This window comes from Phyllopteryx taeniolatus, chromosome 1, assembly GCF_024500385.1.
Source record: "Phyllopteryx taeniolatus isolate TA_2022b chromosome 1, UOR_Ptae_1.2, whole genome shotgun sequence".
Classification (NCBI taxonomy): Eukaryota; Metazoa; Chordata; class Actinopteri; order Syngnathiformes; family Syngnathidae; genus Phyllopteryx; species Phyllopteryx taeniolatus.
The window spans coordinates 24,172,134-24,187,084 of NC_084502.1; the positions used below are offsets into that span (position 1 = coordinate 24,172,134).

Below are 14,951 nucleotides of genomic sequence, written 5' to 3' on the forward strand. Positions count from 1 at the left end.
CGTGCCGCCCTATTATTGTTATTATTATTATTATTATTATTATTATTATTATTATTATTATTATTTCACCCTTAATGCAAAATGCTTTTAAATCTAGGTGTGGAGTCTTCCTATTGATGCCTCGGTGGGTGTGTCCCCTGTGGGTGGTCAACAATACAACTGCTGTTGTCGTTGCCCGGCGTGGTTAGTGAAAGACCGTCCTGCATACCAATAATTTGTTCACTCGTCTTGTGGCAAAGCAGCTCATTAGGGCCACTCTTCCATTTGAATTAGGTAATCTTTAGGGGGAGAGAAGTCAGGACATGTGTTATAGGCAGACAATAGGCGATTCCTCAAACCTACTCCTATGTTTAGAGACTGATTTTCTGGTTTGGCATAGAGAGCTTCTTTTACACCTCTTTCAAACCAGCAGTCTCCAGAATTTGGACATTGTTGTCTTTGAAAGAATGTCACTTTTTCTTGAGATCCAAATGGACCGCTAATACTGGATTTCATCTCATTTGTGTAAAATCTGTGTGTGAGAAAAGCAAACTCACATAAAGAAGAGTCCAAAACTCACCAACATTCCAAAAATAATGATAGTGGCTTTAAAAAAAAATTATAACCCCTTGATTGATGTTTCTATTAAAGTAGACCCTACTTGCTTGTATCTGGCAGCTAATAACCTCCTCTCCAATGTCAAGGAAATAAAAGCAAGGCATATTGCTTTAACTTGATGACAAATGGCCCTTGCTTAAACAGCATGTTTCTCTGCTTATGTACACAGTCGATGGAAATAACAACAACCAAGAAATAGCTTTAATTTGCCAGTCCCACATATAGAGTTAAACAAAATCAATGATATCTTTCCCCAGTGTGTATGCCATTGGACACCCTTCATAAAAGGTGATATTGCATCTCGTATGCACTAGTTTTGATATGTGCTAATATAGTGTGACATGCTTGGATATTGTCTGAGAATATTGATCCTATTACTCTCTTTACAGACAATATAGTAAGAGGTGGCAATACTCCAAAACCAAGGTTTTCACTCTTGGGCATTGTCTTTTTATGTGTGCTCATTTTTCCCCCTGTTTTACCAATAGTGCTACTGTTATGATCTTAACAAATATGAGAGAAAATAATTCAATATTTCAAGTATTTGGATTAGATGCAATTGAACACACAGTATATCGCCTGAAACCACCTAATTCTTGAAATAATATTTGTTCCTCAATGAGAGATCCCAAAGGTGTCCGTTATCGGCCTGGACAGAGGGGAAAGATGCTTCTCAAAGTAAGATTGGCTTTTTGTATTTGATGCATAAAACCTTGAGCTGAAACGAATGGATTTGGGAACTCTCAAACAGCCGATAACTCCCCCACAGCTGACTCCCCATGCGCCTGTTTATTCATGCTGAGGTAAGCTGGAGGTATTCATTTGCTGTCAGCCAGTATTGCATTTGAGATTAGTTTTTATTTTAGACCCAAAAACAGCTTGCCTCCTTTCCTTCCTTCCTTCCTTCCTTCCTTCCTTCCTTCCTTCCGCCTTCTATAGCAAGCTGAGTTTTGCGTTGTTTGAGAAGCCTTATGAAAAGACTGCATATTATCACAATCTGGCAGCAGGTGACAGATAAGAGTGGAGGCGACCTATTTTCTTTAAAGACGCTTTCATAATGACCTCCATCTTTGTCCTGCTGTAATGTATGGCGAACTTTCTGTCGGGATTTTGGATCAGTGCACTTGTCTGATAGAGTGAGTTTTCATCATTTTGCTTTCTCAGCCCAGAGGTGCTCGTGGCTGATCGAGCCATGAGATTCTGGTTTAACCCCAACTTAGAGCTTCAAATAGGTGACAATCTGCCAACTTCCGTTACTTGTCAGATGCAGATTTCTACAATGCACCTGGCTGTCAAAAGGAAATTCTCTGGGGCAAAAAAAAACTCTTTGGTTTGTTGGTTTCAGACTGATTCAGCACGTGCGGCAGATATACATTTAATGTTTGAATACAGGTTGGCAAGCCTGCAGCTTTTCTGAATCTTCCTATCGCATCCCATGAGGGAAACAAAAAAGTTTCAGGGTGTTTGGGTCAGTGTGAACAGAGCCTTCAATTGCAGCCACAGAACTCGATTCCTTCTCATTATTCTGACCCTTATTTAATGTGCTGAAAGTTGCAATGGTGCTCCCAACTGACAGGTCATTTAAAAACTGCCTTCACGGGGGCTTGGTGGTGTGACCAAATAGCTTAAGTGTATTTCTATTCATTGAATATATATTGAGTCGTGCATTGAAGTCTACTATTCTTCTTCTTTTCCTTTCGGCTTGTCCCGTTAGGGGTCGCCACAGCGCGTCATCCTTTTCCATGAGAGCCTATCTCCTGCATCCTCCTCTCGAACACCAACTGCCATCATGTCTTCCCTCACGACATCCATCAACCTTCTCTTTGGTCTTCCTCTAGCTCTCTTGCCTGGCAGCTCCATCCTCATCATCCTTCTACCAATATACTCACTCTCTCTCTTCTGGACGTGACCAAACCATTGAAGTCTGCTCTCTCTAACTTTGTCTCCAAAACATCGAACCTTGGCTGTCCCTCTGGTGAGCTCATTTCTAATTTTATCCAACCTGGTCACTCCGAGAGCGAACCTCAACATCTTCATTTCCGCCACCTCCAGCTCTGCTTCCTGTTTTCTCTTCAGTGCCACTGTCTCCAATCCATACATCATGGCTGGCCTCACCACTGTTTTATAAACTTTGCCCTTCATCCTAGCAGAGACTCTTCTGTCACATAACACACCTGACACCTTCCTCCACCCGTTCCAACCTGCTTGGACCCGTTTCTTCACTTCCTGACCACACTCACCATTGCTCTGGACGGTTGACCCCAAGTATTTAAAGTCCTCTACCCTTGCCATCTCTTCTCTCTGTAGCCTCATTCTTCCCCCACCACCCCTCTCATTCATGCACATATATTCTGTTTTACTTCGGCTAATCTTCATTCCTCTTCTTTCCAGTGCATGCCTCCATCTTTCTAACTGTTCCTCCAGCTGCTCCCTGCTTTCACTGCAGATCACAATGTGATCTGCAAACATCATGGTCCACGGGGATTCCAGTCTAACCTCATCTGTCAGCCTATCCATCACCACTGCAAAAAGGAAGGGGCTCAGGGCTGATCCCTGATGCAGTCCCACGTCCACCTTAAATTCTTCTGTCACACCGACAGCACACCTCACCGCTGTTCTGCTGCCCTCGTACATGTCCTGTATTATTCTAACATACTTCTCTGCCACTCCAGACTTCCGCATGCAGTACCACAGTTCCTCTCTGGGTACTCTGTCATAGGCTTTCTCTAGATCTACAAAGACACAATGTAGCTCCTTCTGACCTTCTCTGTACTTTTCCATCAACATCCTCAAGGCAAATAATGCATCTGTGGTACTCTTTCTAGGCATGAAACCATACTGTTGCTCGCAAATACTCACTTCTGTCCTGAGTCTAGCCTCCACTACTCTTTCCCATAACTTCATTGTGTGGCTCATCAACTTTATTCCTCTATAGTTGCCACAGCTCTGCACATCACCTTTGTTCTTAAAAATGGGCACCAGTACACTTTTCCTCCATTCCTCAGGCATCTTCTCACGCACTAGAATTCTATTGAACAAGCTGGTCAAAAACTCCACAGCCACCTCTCCTAGATGCTTCCATACCTCCACAGGAATGTCATCAGGACCAACTGCCTTTCCATTTTTCATTCTCTTTAATGCCTTTCTAACTTCCCCCTTACTAATCATTGCCACTTCCTGGTCCACCACACTTGCCTCTTCTACTCTCCCTTCTCTATCATTTTCCTCATTCATCAACTCCTCGAAGTATTCTTTCCATCTACCTAGCACACTGCTGGCACCAGTCAACATATTTCCATCTCTATCCTTAATCACCCTAACCTGCTGCACATCCTTCCCATCTCTATCCCTCTGTCTGGCCAGCCTGTATAGATCCTTTTCTCCTTCTTTAGTGTCCAACCTGCCATACATGTCATCATATGCCTCTTGTTTTGCCTTTGCCACCTCTACCTTTGCCCTGTGTCGCATCTCAATGTATTCCTTTCGCCTCTTCTCGGTCCTCTCAGTGTCCCACTTCTTCTTAGTTAACCGTTTTCCTTGTATGATTTCCTGTACTGTGAGGTTCCACCACCAAGTCTCCTCTCATTTCCTGCCAGAAGATACACCAAGTACTCTCCTGCCTGCTTCTCTGATCACCTTGGCTGCAGTGGTCCAGTCTTCTGGAAGCTCTTCCCGTCCACCGAGAGCCTGTATCACCTCTTCCCGAAAAGCTGCACAACACTCGTCCTGTCTCAGCTTCCACCACATGGTTCTCTTCTCTGCCTTTGTCTTCCTAATTTTCCTCCCCACCACCAGAGTCATCTTACACACCACCATCCTATGCTGTCTAGCCACACTCTCCCCTACCACTACCTTACAGTTGGTAACCTCCTTCAGATTACATCGTCTGCACAAGATGTAATCCACCTGGGTGCTTCTACCTCCGCTCTTGTAGGTCACCCTATGTTCGTGCCTCTTCTGGAAAAAAGTGTTCACTACAGCCATTTGCATCCTTGTTGCAAAGTCTACCACCATCTGTCCCTCCAAGTTCCTTTCCTGGATGCCGTACTTACCCATCACTTCTTCATCACCCCTATTACCTTCACCAACATGTCCATTACAATCTGCACCAATTACGACTCTCTCTCTGTCTGGGATGCTCAGAACTACATCATCTAGCTCCTTCCAGAATTTCTCTTTCACCTCTAGGTCACATTCTACCTGTGGGGCATAGCCACTAATCACATTACACATAACACCCTCAATTTCAAATTTCAGCCTCATCACTCGATCTGATACTCTTTTCACCTCCAAGACATTCTTAGCCAATTCTTCTTTTAAAATAACCCCGACTCCATTTCTCTTCCCATCTACACCATGGTAAAATAATTTAAACCCTGCCCCTAAACTTCTAGCCTTACTGCCTTTCCACCTGGTCTCCTGGACACACAATATATCAACATTTCTCCTAATCATCATGTCAACCAACTCCCGAGATTTTCCTGTCATAGTCCCAACATTCAAAGTCCCCACATTCAGTTCTAGGCTCTGTGTTTTCCTCTTCTCTTTCTGCCGAAGAACCCGCTTTCCACCTCTTCTTCTTCTTCTTTGACTTCGACTTCGACCCACAGTAGCTGAATTTCCAACAGCGCCCTGCAGGTTGACGGCGCCGGTGGCGGACGTTGTTAACCCGGGCCACGACCGATCCGGTATGGAATTCTTTGGATGAACGCTCATATTTGTTTGGCAAGGTTTTAAGCCGGATGCCCTTCCTGACGCAACCCTCTGCATTTATCCGGGCTTGGGACCGGCCTACAGTTTGCACTGACTTGTGCCCCCCATAGGGCTGCATTCATTGAAGTCTACTATTGATTACTTTAAAGAGGAAACAATCTAATCTGGTATCCATCAATTTTTTTGTACCGCTTGTCCACATTATGGTCATGGGTGAACTGCAGCCTATCCTGTCTGACTTTGAGCAAGAGGCAGTGTATACTAAGGACTGGTCGCCAGTCAATCACAGGGCTCAAATAGTCACACTCACAGTCACGCATACAGTATGGGCAATTTAGAGTGTTCAGTTAACCTAATAATTAACATTTTTGGAATGTGGGAGGAAGCTGGAGCACCCAGAGAAAACACACACATAATCAAGTACGCAATCTATGTAGCCTATTATTATGGACTAAAGATTAAGTAAAAACATTGTTGTCAGATGTTGAGGTTAAAAAAAGAAAATAAATACTGATCTCTACAGCATTTTACACTAAATTTGCACACCTCCTTGTTAAAATGTCCTCTCTCACGATACTTTGACAGACATGCTTCTTCTAACAAAGACCACAGTGAGCAGCCTTTTAGCCAGTGTAACTTTCTGGGGGGCTTTTCCTAGTGGAGGTGCGCAATCAGCACACAGGACTCCTTGTCAAACATCTCCACCTTCTCAGAGTTATTTTTGTGCATAAACCTTGTACTCTCAGTGCTCCGGAGTCTTAAGGGAAACCTGCCTTTCATACAAATAAGTTGTCTTACCTACAGAGCTTTCACATTTCTCTGTCATTACATAATACAAATGTATTCTCAAAAAGTCTAATGAGTTCCCTTTACAATTACCCCAAGCATCTATTGTTTGCGATGCAATTACCATGAGCCTTGCTGACTATTGTATTCACTGTTGTATCTGTCTAATTAAGTGGAAAGTGAATTTTGCAAGAGAAATTACACTGCTTTTGTTTTTTGTTTTTTTTTTGTTTCCAGGTTTCATCAGCTTTTCTTAAAAAATAATGTACTTGATGTTGTAACAGACAGCGTACACTTTTTAGACAAATGTATTGGCATCCCGCTTTGACCTGGCCAAACAATGGGAAGTGAGAATGTAAAAATATGTAGTGGTCCCCCATTTGCAGCAATAAAAGCTTCCACTATTCTGGAAAGACTCTCAATAACAATAGAGAAAAAGTGGCACAATGTAATCTTCTGGTAGTTTAAAATAGTTAATTTCATTTTCACAGATACATTTTCCCAAGAAAATTACTGTCACCTTATGTTCTTTGTGGATCCTATTCCTGAAAGAAATACATTTCTGTGTGATTCTGGCTTTTCTTGTACAGCATCAATTTCCATTTCCTTCCTTCTGCTGTACCTGCTTGCTTGCACCACTATTTTTTTTTCAGACTTACTCGAGGCATCAGTACTGATATATTTTTGTTGTGTCTCCGCATAGGTAACAGATTTTTGCTTAGGCCTGTGTTCACCAAACAACCCGGCAGCGTGGTGTTTCCCCTTCAGCCCGGAGAGAATCAGAGAGAGGTGGTGTTTAGCTGTGAGGCCCAGGGCCATCCCCTGCCGTCCTACAGGTAACGCCTACAGGCAACACTTAGTGTCCTGGGTTGTAGCAGCCAGTCTGAAATGACTTGTGCTTTAGACCTAAGGGCTATACTCTATGTTTAAGACCTGCTGCAGAACAAATATGGAATTTGGGGTTGGTTACTAAAGAGAAGACAATGTCTTGACCACTGTCAAGTACTTTTGACAAGCTACTCAGGGCCATATTCTCCAGTGTGCATAAGAGGGAAAAGGTGCGGAACTGTGCACTTTTCTGGCTGCACAAATTTTCACATCAACTTAAGTCTGTTATTTACTCACCTTCATCCCAAATATGCACTTTGGGTGGTGTGATCATAAAAGGTAGGCATTCCCTGTCACATCTGTATCTGTGCGTATTCTCCCATCGACGGAAACACTTTCCCTCTTACGTGCGCCAGAGAAGAACGCACATGAAGACGTGCTTGTGCCCAACGGCGGTGGCGAACAAAAGTTTAAATTTTGTTAAAATTAATGACCAATCACATCAGTCGCATCAGTGCAACACTTGTAATAAGATTATTTTGTGCAAAGGAGGCTTTCGCGATGTGTAGCATCTCACGTGCTGCGAGCCTCAGCATACACCGCGCGGACCTTCAGAGAAGTTAACTCTAAGTCAACTGGGTGAGTGAAACAATAAAATACGTCTATGCCAACATTGAGGCAGCTAACAAGATAAACGGTTGGTTGCACTTTTGCACTGACGGTTTTTAGCGTTTATTTTAGTCTAAACCAACGTAAGCGCGGATGACAATTTTTTTTTAAAAAGCTGAACATTGAGCTAAAACCTCACCATAGCAACTTTACATCACAAGGAATTGGGACAAAATTCACATAAACGATGTCTCACAGTATCACAAACACTAACCTTGTGCCTCATCGGTGAAAATCGGGAATCAGCGTTTCATAGCATTTGTTTCCATCCATTGAAAACGGTGACCGACTGGTTAGAGGGTCTGCCTCACAGTTCTGAGGAACGGGGTTCAATCCCCGGCCCCGCCTGTGTGGAGCTTGCATGTTCTCCCCGTGCCTGCGTGGGTTTTCTCCGGGCACTCCGGTTTCCTACCACATCCCAAAAACATGCATGCTAGGTTAATTGGCAACTCTAAATTGCCCGTAGGTGTGAATGTGAGTGTGAATGGTTGTTTGTTTGTATGTGCCCTGCAATTGGCTGGCAACCAGTTCAGGGTGTACCCCGCCTCCTGCCCGATGATAGCTGGGATAGGCTCCGGCACGCCCGCGACCCTAGTGAGGAGAAGCGCCTCAGAAAATGGATGGATGGATGGACGACCGCGACCCTAGTGAGGAGAAGCGGCTCAGAAAATGGATGGATAGATGGATTCATGTTAGTCAACTGGTGCACGGAGTTGCTGAGGCGGCACATTGAGGAAGGGTGGGCCCGTCATCCCTCCAGCCGCAAGGGGGGGCCAAGCCAGCAAGCCCGTCGGGTGGGGAACCCAACCAGGGAGACACCACCCACTCCCCAGGACCCAGGGCGATCTCCAGCCCAACTGAAGCGCCAGACCAGTCCTAAAGGGAGGGGCATGGGCACCAGACCAAGCACCCCCCACCGCTTATCCTGGTTAGGGTCGCAGAGCGCTGGAGCCTATCCCAGCTGACTTCGGGCAAAAGGCAGACTACACCCTGAACTGGTCGCCAGTCAGTCGCTGGGCACATATAGACACAGACCATTTGCACTCACATTCACACTGTCACTGAGTGGGAACTGAACCCACACTGCCCGCACCAAAGTGCAAGTGCAAGTGTACCACTACACCATCAGTGACAGATAAATCTTGGTGTTATTTATTTTATTTTTTTATATCACTGGCATTTGAATGAGTATAGACTTTTTATACCCACTGTACTGTACTGTATATAGAGCCCTCGCTTGCCTCAACTCCTCACCACCACCCCATGATTTGTTTCATGTGGAGGTGCTCCAGCAGTACCAAATTACAAAATCTAATCATCTAATCTGCCGTTGAGTCTTGCTCTACTGCATACCTGTATGTCTCTTTAATCCTGCCCTTTTGCAGTGCTGCCCACTGTTTTTTTTTTTAAACCATTGCAATTGTAAAATAGAGTCAAAAATAGAAGCCTCTGTTTTTGAGAGCTAATTAAGACCGAATAGTAATTGTGGTGCTAAATAGAGACTTGTCTTAACTTTGTTTTTCTTCATTCCTATCTTTTCTTTGTAATTGAGAATCAAAGTTTTTTTTCGAAATGAGTTGGATGCTTTTTGAGAAGGTATTAAAGACATTTATTTGAATAAGGGTTTTGCAAAATATAGGAGTAGTGTGTATGTTTTAAGTATATGACAGTTCACATTGGCGGCACGTTGGACGACTTTTTAGCAAATCTGCTTTACAGTTCGGGTTCAAAATCTGGCTCGCCTGTGTGGAGTTTGCATGTTCTCCCCATGCCTGCGGGGGTTTTCTCCAGGTACTCTGATTTCCTCCCACATCCGAAAAATATGCCTGGTAGGTTAGGTGAAGCCTCTAAATTGTATGTAGGTGTGAATGTGACTGCGAATAGTTGTTTTCTTACATATGCCCTGGGATTGGCTGGCGACCACTTCAGGACACGGTCGAATGCCTTCTCCAAGTCCACAAAACACATGTAGACTGGTTGGGCGAACTCCCATGCACCCTCGAGGACCCTACCACGGGTGTGTAGCTGGTCCACTGTTCCAGGGCCAGGACGAAAACCACACTGCTCCTCCTGAATGTGAGATTCAACTTCCCGATGGACACTCCTCTCCAGGACCCCTGAATAGACCTTACCAGGGAGGCTGAGTAGTGTGATCCCCCTGTAGTTGGAACACACCCTCCGGTCCCCCTTCTTAAAAAGGGGAACCACCACCCCGGTCTGCCAATCCAGAGGCACTGTCCCCGATGTCCACGAGATGTTGCAGAGGCGTGTTAACCAGGACAGCCCTACAACATCCAGAGCATTGAGGAACTCCGGGCGAATCTCATCCACCCCCGGGGTCTTGCCACCGAGGAGCTTTTTAACTACCTCGGTGACCTCAACCCCAGAGATAGGAGAGCCCGCCTCAGAGAACCCAGACTCTGCTCCCTCAAGGGAAGGCGTGTCGGTGGAATTGAGGAGGTCTTCGAAGACCCGAGTCGAGGTCAGCAGCGCCCCATCCCCACTATACACAGTGTTGGTGGTGCACTGCTTCCCCCTCCTGAGATGCCGGATGGTGGACCAGAATTTCCTCAAAGCCGTCCAGAAGTCTTTCTCCATGGCCTCACCGAACTCTTCCCATGCCCGAGTTTTTGCTTCAGGGACCACCAAAGCTGCATCCCGCTTGGCCAGCCGGTACCCATCAGCTGCCTCAGGAATCCCACAGGCCAAAAAGGCCCGATAGGACTCCTTCAGCTTGACGGCATCCCTCTCCGTTGGTGTACACCAACGGGTTCGGGGATTGCCGCCATGACAGGCACCAACCACCTTACGGCCACAGCTCCGGTCGGCCGCCTCAGCAATGGAGGCACAGAACATGAGCCAACTCACCACCAGGTGGCGATCAGTGGACAGCTCCGCCCCTCTCTTCACCCGAGTGTCCAAGACATGCGGCCACAAGTCCGATGACATGACCACAAAGTCGATCATCGAACTGCGACCTAGGGTGTCCTGGTGCCAAGTGCACGTGTAGACACCCTTATGCTTGAACATGGTGTTCGTTATGGACAATCCATGATGAGCACAGAAGTCCAATAACAGAACACCGCTCGGGTTCTGATCGGGGGGGCCGTTCCTCCCAATTACGCCCTTCCAGGTCTCACTGTCATTGCCCACGTGAGCATTGAAGTCCCCCAGGGAGTTCAAAAAGGGAGGGTACTCTGAACTGCTGTTTGGTGCATAGACACAAACAACCGTCAGGACCCGTCCCCCCACCCCAAGGCGGAGGGAGGCTACCCTCTCGTCCACCGGGGTGAACCCCAACGTACAGGCGCCGAGCCGGGGAGCAATAAGTATACCTACACCTGCTCCTCTACACCTCTCACCGTGGGCAACTCCAGAGTGGAAGAGAGTCCAACCCCTCTCAAGAGGACTGGTACCAGAGCCCAAGCTGTGCGTGGAGGCGAGTCCGACTATATCTAGTCAGAACTTCTCGACCTCACACACCAGCTCGGGCTCATTCCCTGCCAGAGAGGTGACATTCCACGTCCCTCGAGCCTTAGGCCACCGCGCAGCTCGCACTGCACCCGACCCCTATGGCCCCTCCCACAGGTGGTGAGCCCATGGGAAGGGGGACCCACGTTACCCTTTAGGGCTGTGCCGGTCTTTCAGGATGAAACTCATCGTGTGTCTGCTTTCAGATTTCTTTTTCTTTTTTCTCCCTCAAATGAATGCGTGCAGGCGCTCATTCTGTTTTTTTGTTTTGTTTTTTGTTTTTTTGTTTTTGCTGCACCATTCAGAAATATCGGCGCATATGCAGCCAAATTAGTCTTGTCTCACCCCCCCAAAAAATAATCATACGCAGGATTTCCATCACCATGCCAGAGTACTAAGCCATGTGTCCGAAGACACAGATAGATCTTAGTTCATGCTTCCTTGCTAATTTTTGTGCGTCTGAGACATGGGAGGCTCAAACGAGATCTGTGTGTGTGTGTGTGTATATATTATATATATATATATATATATATATATATATATATATATATATATATAGAGTAATTTGGTTTGGGATAAAAACGTAATTTATTTTGGAAAAGATTACGCCGGAAGCAACTTCCGGTTTAGCCCGAGTTTACATTTAACGTTATAATCAAACTATTTTTGTCTCGTAAAGGGGCACCACATCTCTTTTTGTATTCATAAACTTTAGGAAAAGTACCTGTAATGAATCTCTCTATTCTGGAAGGTTTGCTACATGGACGAAATAAGTGTTTATTGTTGCACTCAAACACACAAAAACGACACAGGAAGTGGAATTTTATAGGAAATGTAATTATAGCTAAGGCTTAAAATTACAGGGAAGCAATGCAGAGGTACTGGACTACAAAAATTACAAGCAAATGTACGCAAAGAACAAAATGTAAGGTGAATGACTGAACTCGTGATGTGACTGTGGAATCAGAATGAGCATGCGCGACGACAATGTGAGAGTTGCGAATGTCTGTGAGTCTTATTATAATCCAATTAAGGACCAATTTGTACTCCGGAAACCACACGCTGTACTCACGTTGTGTTGAAAAGAATTTAGACAGGCTGGTCGGTCATCCAGATGGATGGGCCGGGTTGCCGAACAGGTGTATTTGAAGAAAAAAGAGAGAAAAGGTTGAGTGCGTCTCTGCCGCCTCGTGATGAGAGGCAGGGCTCCCTGGCTCTGCCAGGGTCTTCAGCAGGTTGGAAAAAAAACAAGAGCCCAGAACAAAGGGGCTCTGGCCTTTTATGCACAGGAGAGAGGGGCTGGCCCAGGGACCAAAAGGAAGACAGATCGCACGTCTTTGTATTAATTTTCATCCTAGGATTGTGGTTTTAAAAACCAGTGCAATAGGAAATTAATTATTGGATATAAGATAAGGCGGCACGGTGGCCGACTGGTTAGAGCATCAGCCTCACAGTTCTGAGGACCCGGGTTCAATCCCCGGCCCCGCCTGTGTGGAGTTTGCATGTTCTCCCCGTGCCTGCGTGGGTTTTCTCCGGGCACTCCGGTTTCCTCCCACATCCCAAAAACATGCATTAATTGGAGACTCTAAATTGCCCGTAGGCATGACTGTGAGTGCGAATGGTTGTTTGTTTCTATGTGCCCTGCGGTTGGCTGACAACCAGTTCAGGGAGGACCCCGCCTCCTGCCCGATGACAGCTGGGATAGGCTCCAGCACGCCCGCGACCCTAGTGAGGAGAAGCGGCTCAGAAAATGGATAGATGGATGGATATAAGATAAAGAAATCGGTGGTGGCTGATAGCACTTAATATTTGCGATGTGTCATTTGTATTGTGTGGTGAAACATCTCATCTGATTCAGTTGACAAACAGATTTGACATCAGATCTGTGGCAAACAATCATTAGTGACATTGGTGGCATGTTTTATAATGGGAGCATTCATACAAAGTTCGTACAAAACAAAACAAACATTTAAATTCGTTGAAATCTATGGCACAGCTCGCGACTTGCAGTAACTCTCCATTTTTATTTGTTGGTGTGCTGTGAGACTTTTCAATTGTAAAATATGTTCTTTAGCTCCATAAAGGTTGGAAATCACTGCTCTAGTCAGATCGTGTATTCTAATCAGTCAGGTCAAACTAACGTTACATGACATAACGTGACCGCCAACACATGTTTTTCCCCATTTTGTCCTTATAATACCGTCGGCGCGCACCACTCGTTGTGGTCGCCACGGTAACGAGTGTATCCGATCGCATTTGAGTTGACAAGATAAAGCCCGGCGGCACGTGGCTGACTGGTTAGAGCGTCTCCCTCACAGTTCTGAGGAGCGGGGTTCAATCCCCGGCCCCACCTGTGTGGAGTTTGCATGTTCTCCCCGTGCCCGTCTGGGTTTTCTCCGGGCACTCCGGTCTCCTCCCACATCCCGAAAACATGTGTGGTAGGTTAATTGGCAACTCTAAATTGCCCGTAGGTGTGAATGTGAGTGTGAATGGTTGTTTGTTTGTATGTGCCTTGCGATTGGCTGGCAACCAGTTCAGGGTGTACCCCACCTCCTGCCCGAAGATAGCTGGAATAGGCTCCAGCACTCCCGCAACCCTAGTGGCTCAGAAAATGGATGGATGGATGGAAGATAAAGCCCAATGATCATAAAAAACGGTATGCGGTGGTATCGGAATACAAGATTTTATTGCAGTAGTCTGACAGTGCAATCGTGAAAGAGCAAATTTGTCTTGTAGTCTGATCCGGCTGGGCATAAACCTGTTGCCTGTCTCAGACATGTTGTCTGTCCCACACCGCCGACAAGGTATTTTTTTATTTTTATTTTTTTAAATAACTTCATTGGCCGTCAGATATTTACAGTACTACGTAATAAGACACGCGACAAGGCTAAAAAACACACAATATGGATTGAAATATACTGTGCACGTGGCGACGCGGAGTAAATATCTTTTGCGGAGCCGATCAATGACATCGTTAGTAATTTAGTCATATGTCCCTCTTTGGGCCTCAGGGCCAATGACTAAAACAAACTTAGGTTTTATACTGGTTGAGGTGGATAAAGTTCTCTCCTATCCAGGATTTGATGTCTAAAATGGAGATAAAAATAGCATCCATTGTACTGGTGTCATCAGAAGACATGGAGATGTACAGCTGCGTATCATCAGCATAGCTGTGGAAGTTCACGCCGTGCCTCCTGATTACACTGTCAAGAGGTAGCATATAGAGATTAAATAGGACAGGGCCTAAAATTTATCCCTGCGGCCCACCACATATTTAATGGGTTTTATGTGGAGCATGTATGTCAGCTTACCTTAAAAGTTCTCAGAAGGGTCAGAAGTAGTTAAAGCTAAAATCTCTTATAGATTGCATAACGGTAAATTATTAAGTTACTATATTAGGAACACCACGTCATTTCATGGGTTTTTGTGGAGCATGCATGTAAGTTTACCATAAAAGTTCTCAGCAGGGTCAGAAGTTGTTGAAGCTAAAATCTCTTACGGATTGCATAATGGTAAGCAATCCAGATACTATATTAGGAGAATCTCAGTTACCGTATTTCTTCATTCTTTAAAAATATTCTGTATTACAGCTCACTCTCTCATTTCCCTCTGTGTCTTATTTTCACAGGTGGAGGCTAAATGACACTTTCATCATTCCGACACCAAGGTCACGATATTCCCTCATGGGAGGAAACTTGCATATTACCCAACTGAGTAAGGCAGACGATGCTGGCATATTTCAATGTCTGGCATCAAACTCATTTGGCACCATTGTCAGCAGAGAGGCTAGTCTTCACATTGCCTGTAAGTTCACATTGGGAAACTATTTATTGTTTAGGAAACAAAAAAAATATAAAAATATATTTATTAACAGAAAAGCAATCCAA

At 45.3% G+C, this 14,951-nt stretch overlaps 1 protein-coding gene across 6 annotated transcripts in view; it reads left to right on the top strand.

Moving 5' to 3' along the window:
- The window catches only part of cntn3a.1 (contactin 3a, tandem duplicate 1), a 118,256-nt gene that overhangs the window by 34,069 nt on the left and 69,236 nt on the right, over nt 1–14,951 (top strand). For 3 of the 6 annotated variants that reach the window (XM_061782444.1, XM_061782426.1, XM_061782432.1), the window contains 2 exons: nt 6,800–6,932; nt 14,693–14,868. The exons of 1 other annotated variant lie outside the window; for it this stretch is intronic. In XM_061782444.1, coding sequence (XP_061638428.1) covers nt 6,800–6,932; nt 14,693–14,868 — 309 coding nt within the window. The remainder of the gene's footprint in view (nt 1–6,799; nt 6,933–14,692; nt 14,869–14,951) is intronic. 2 more of the 6 variants (XM_061782440.1, XM_061782451.1) reach the window with 2 other exon arrangements.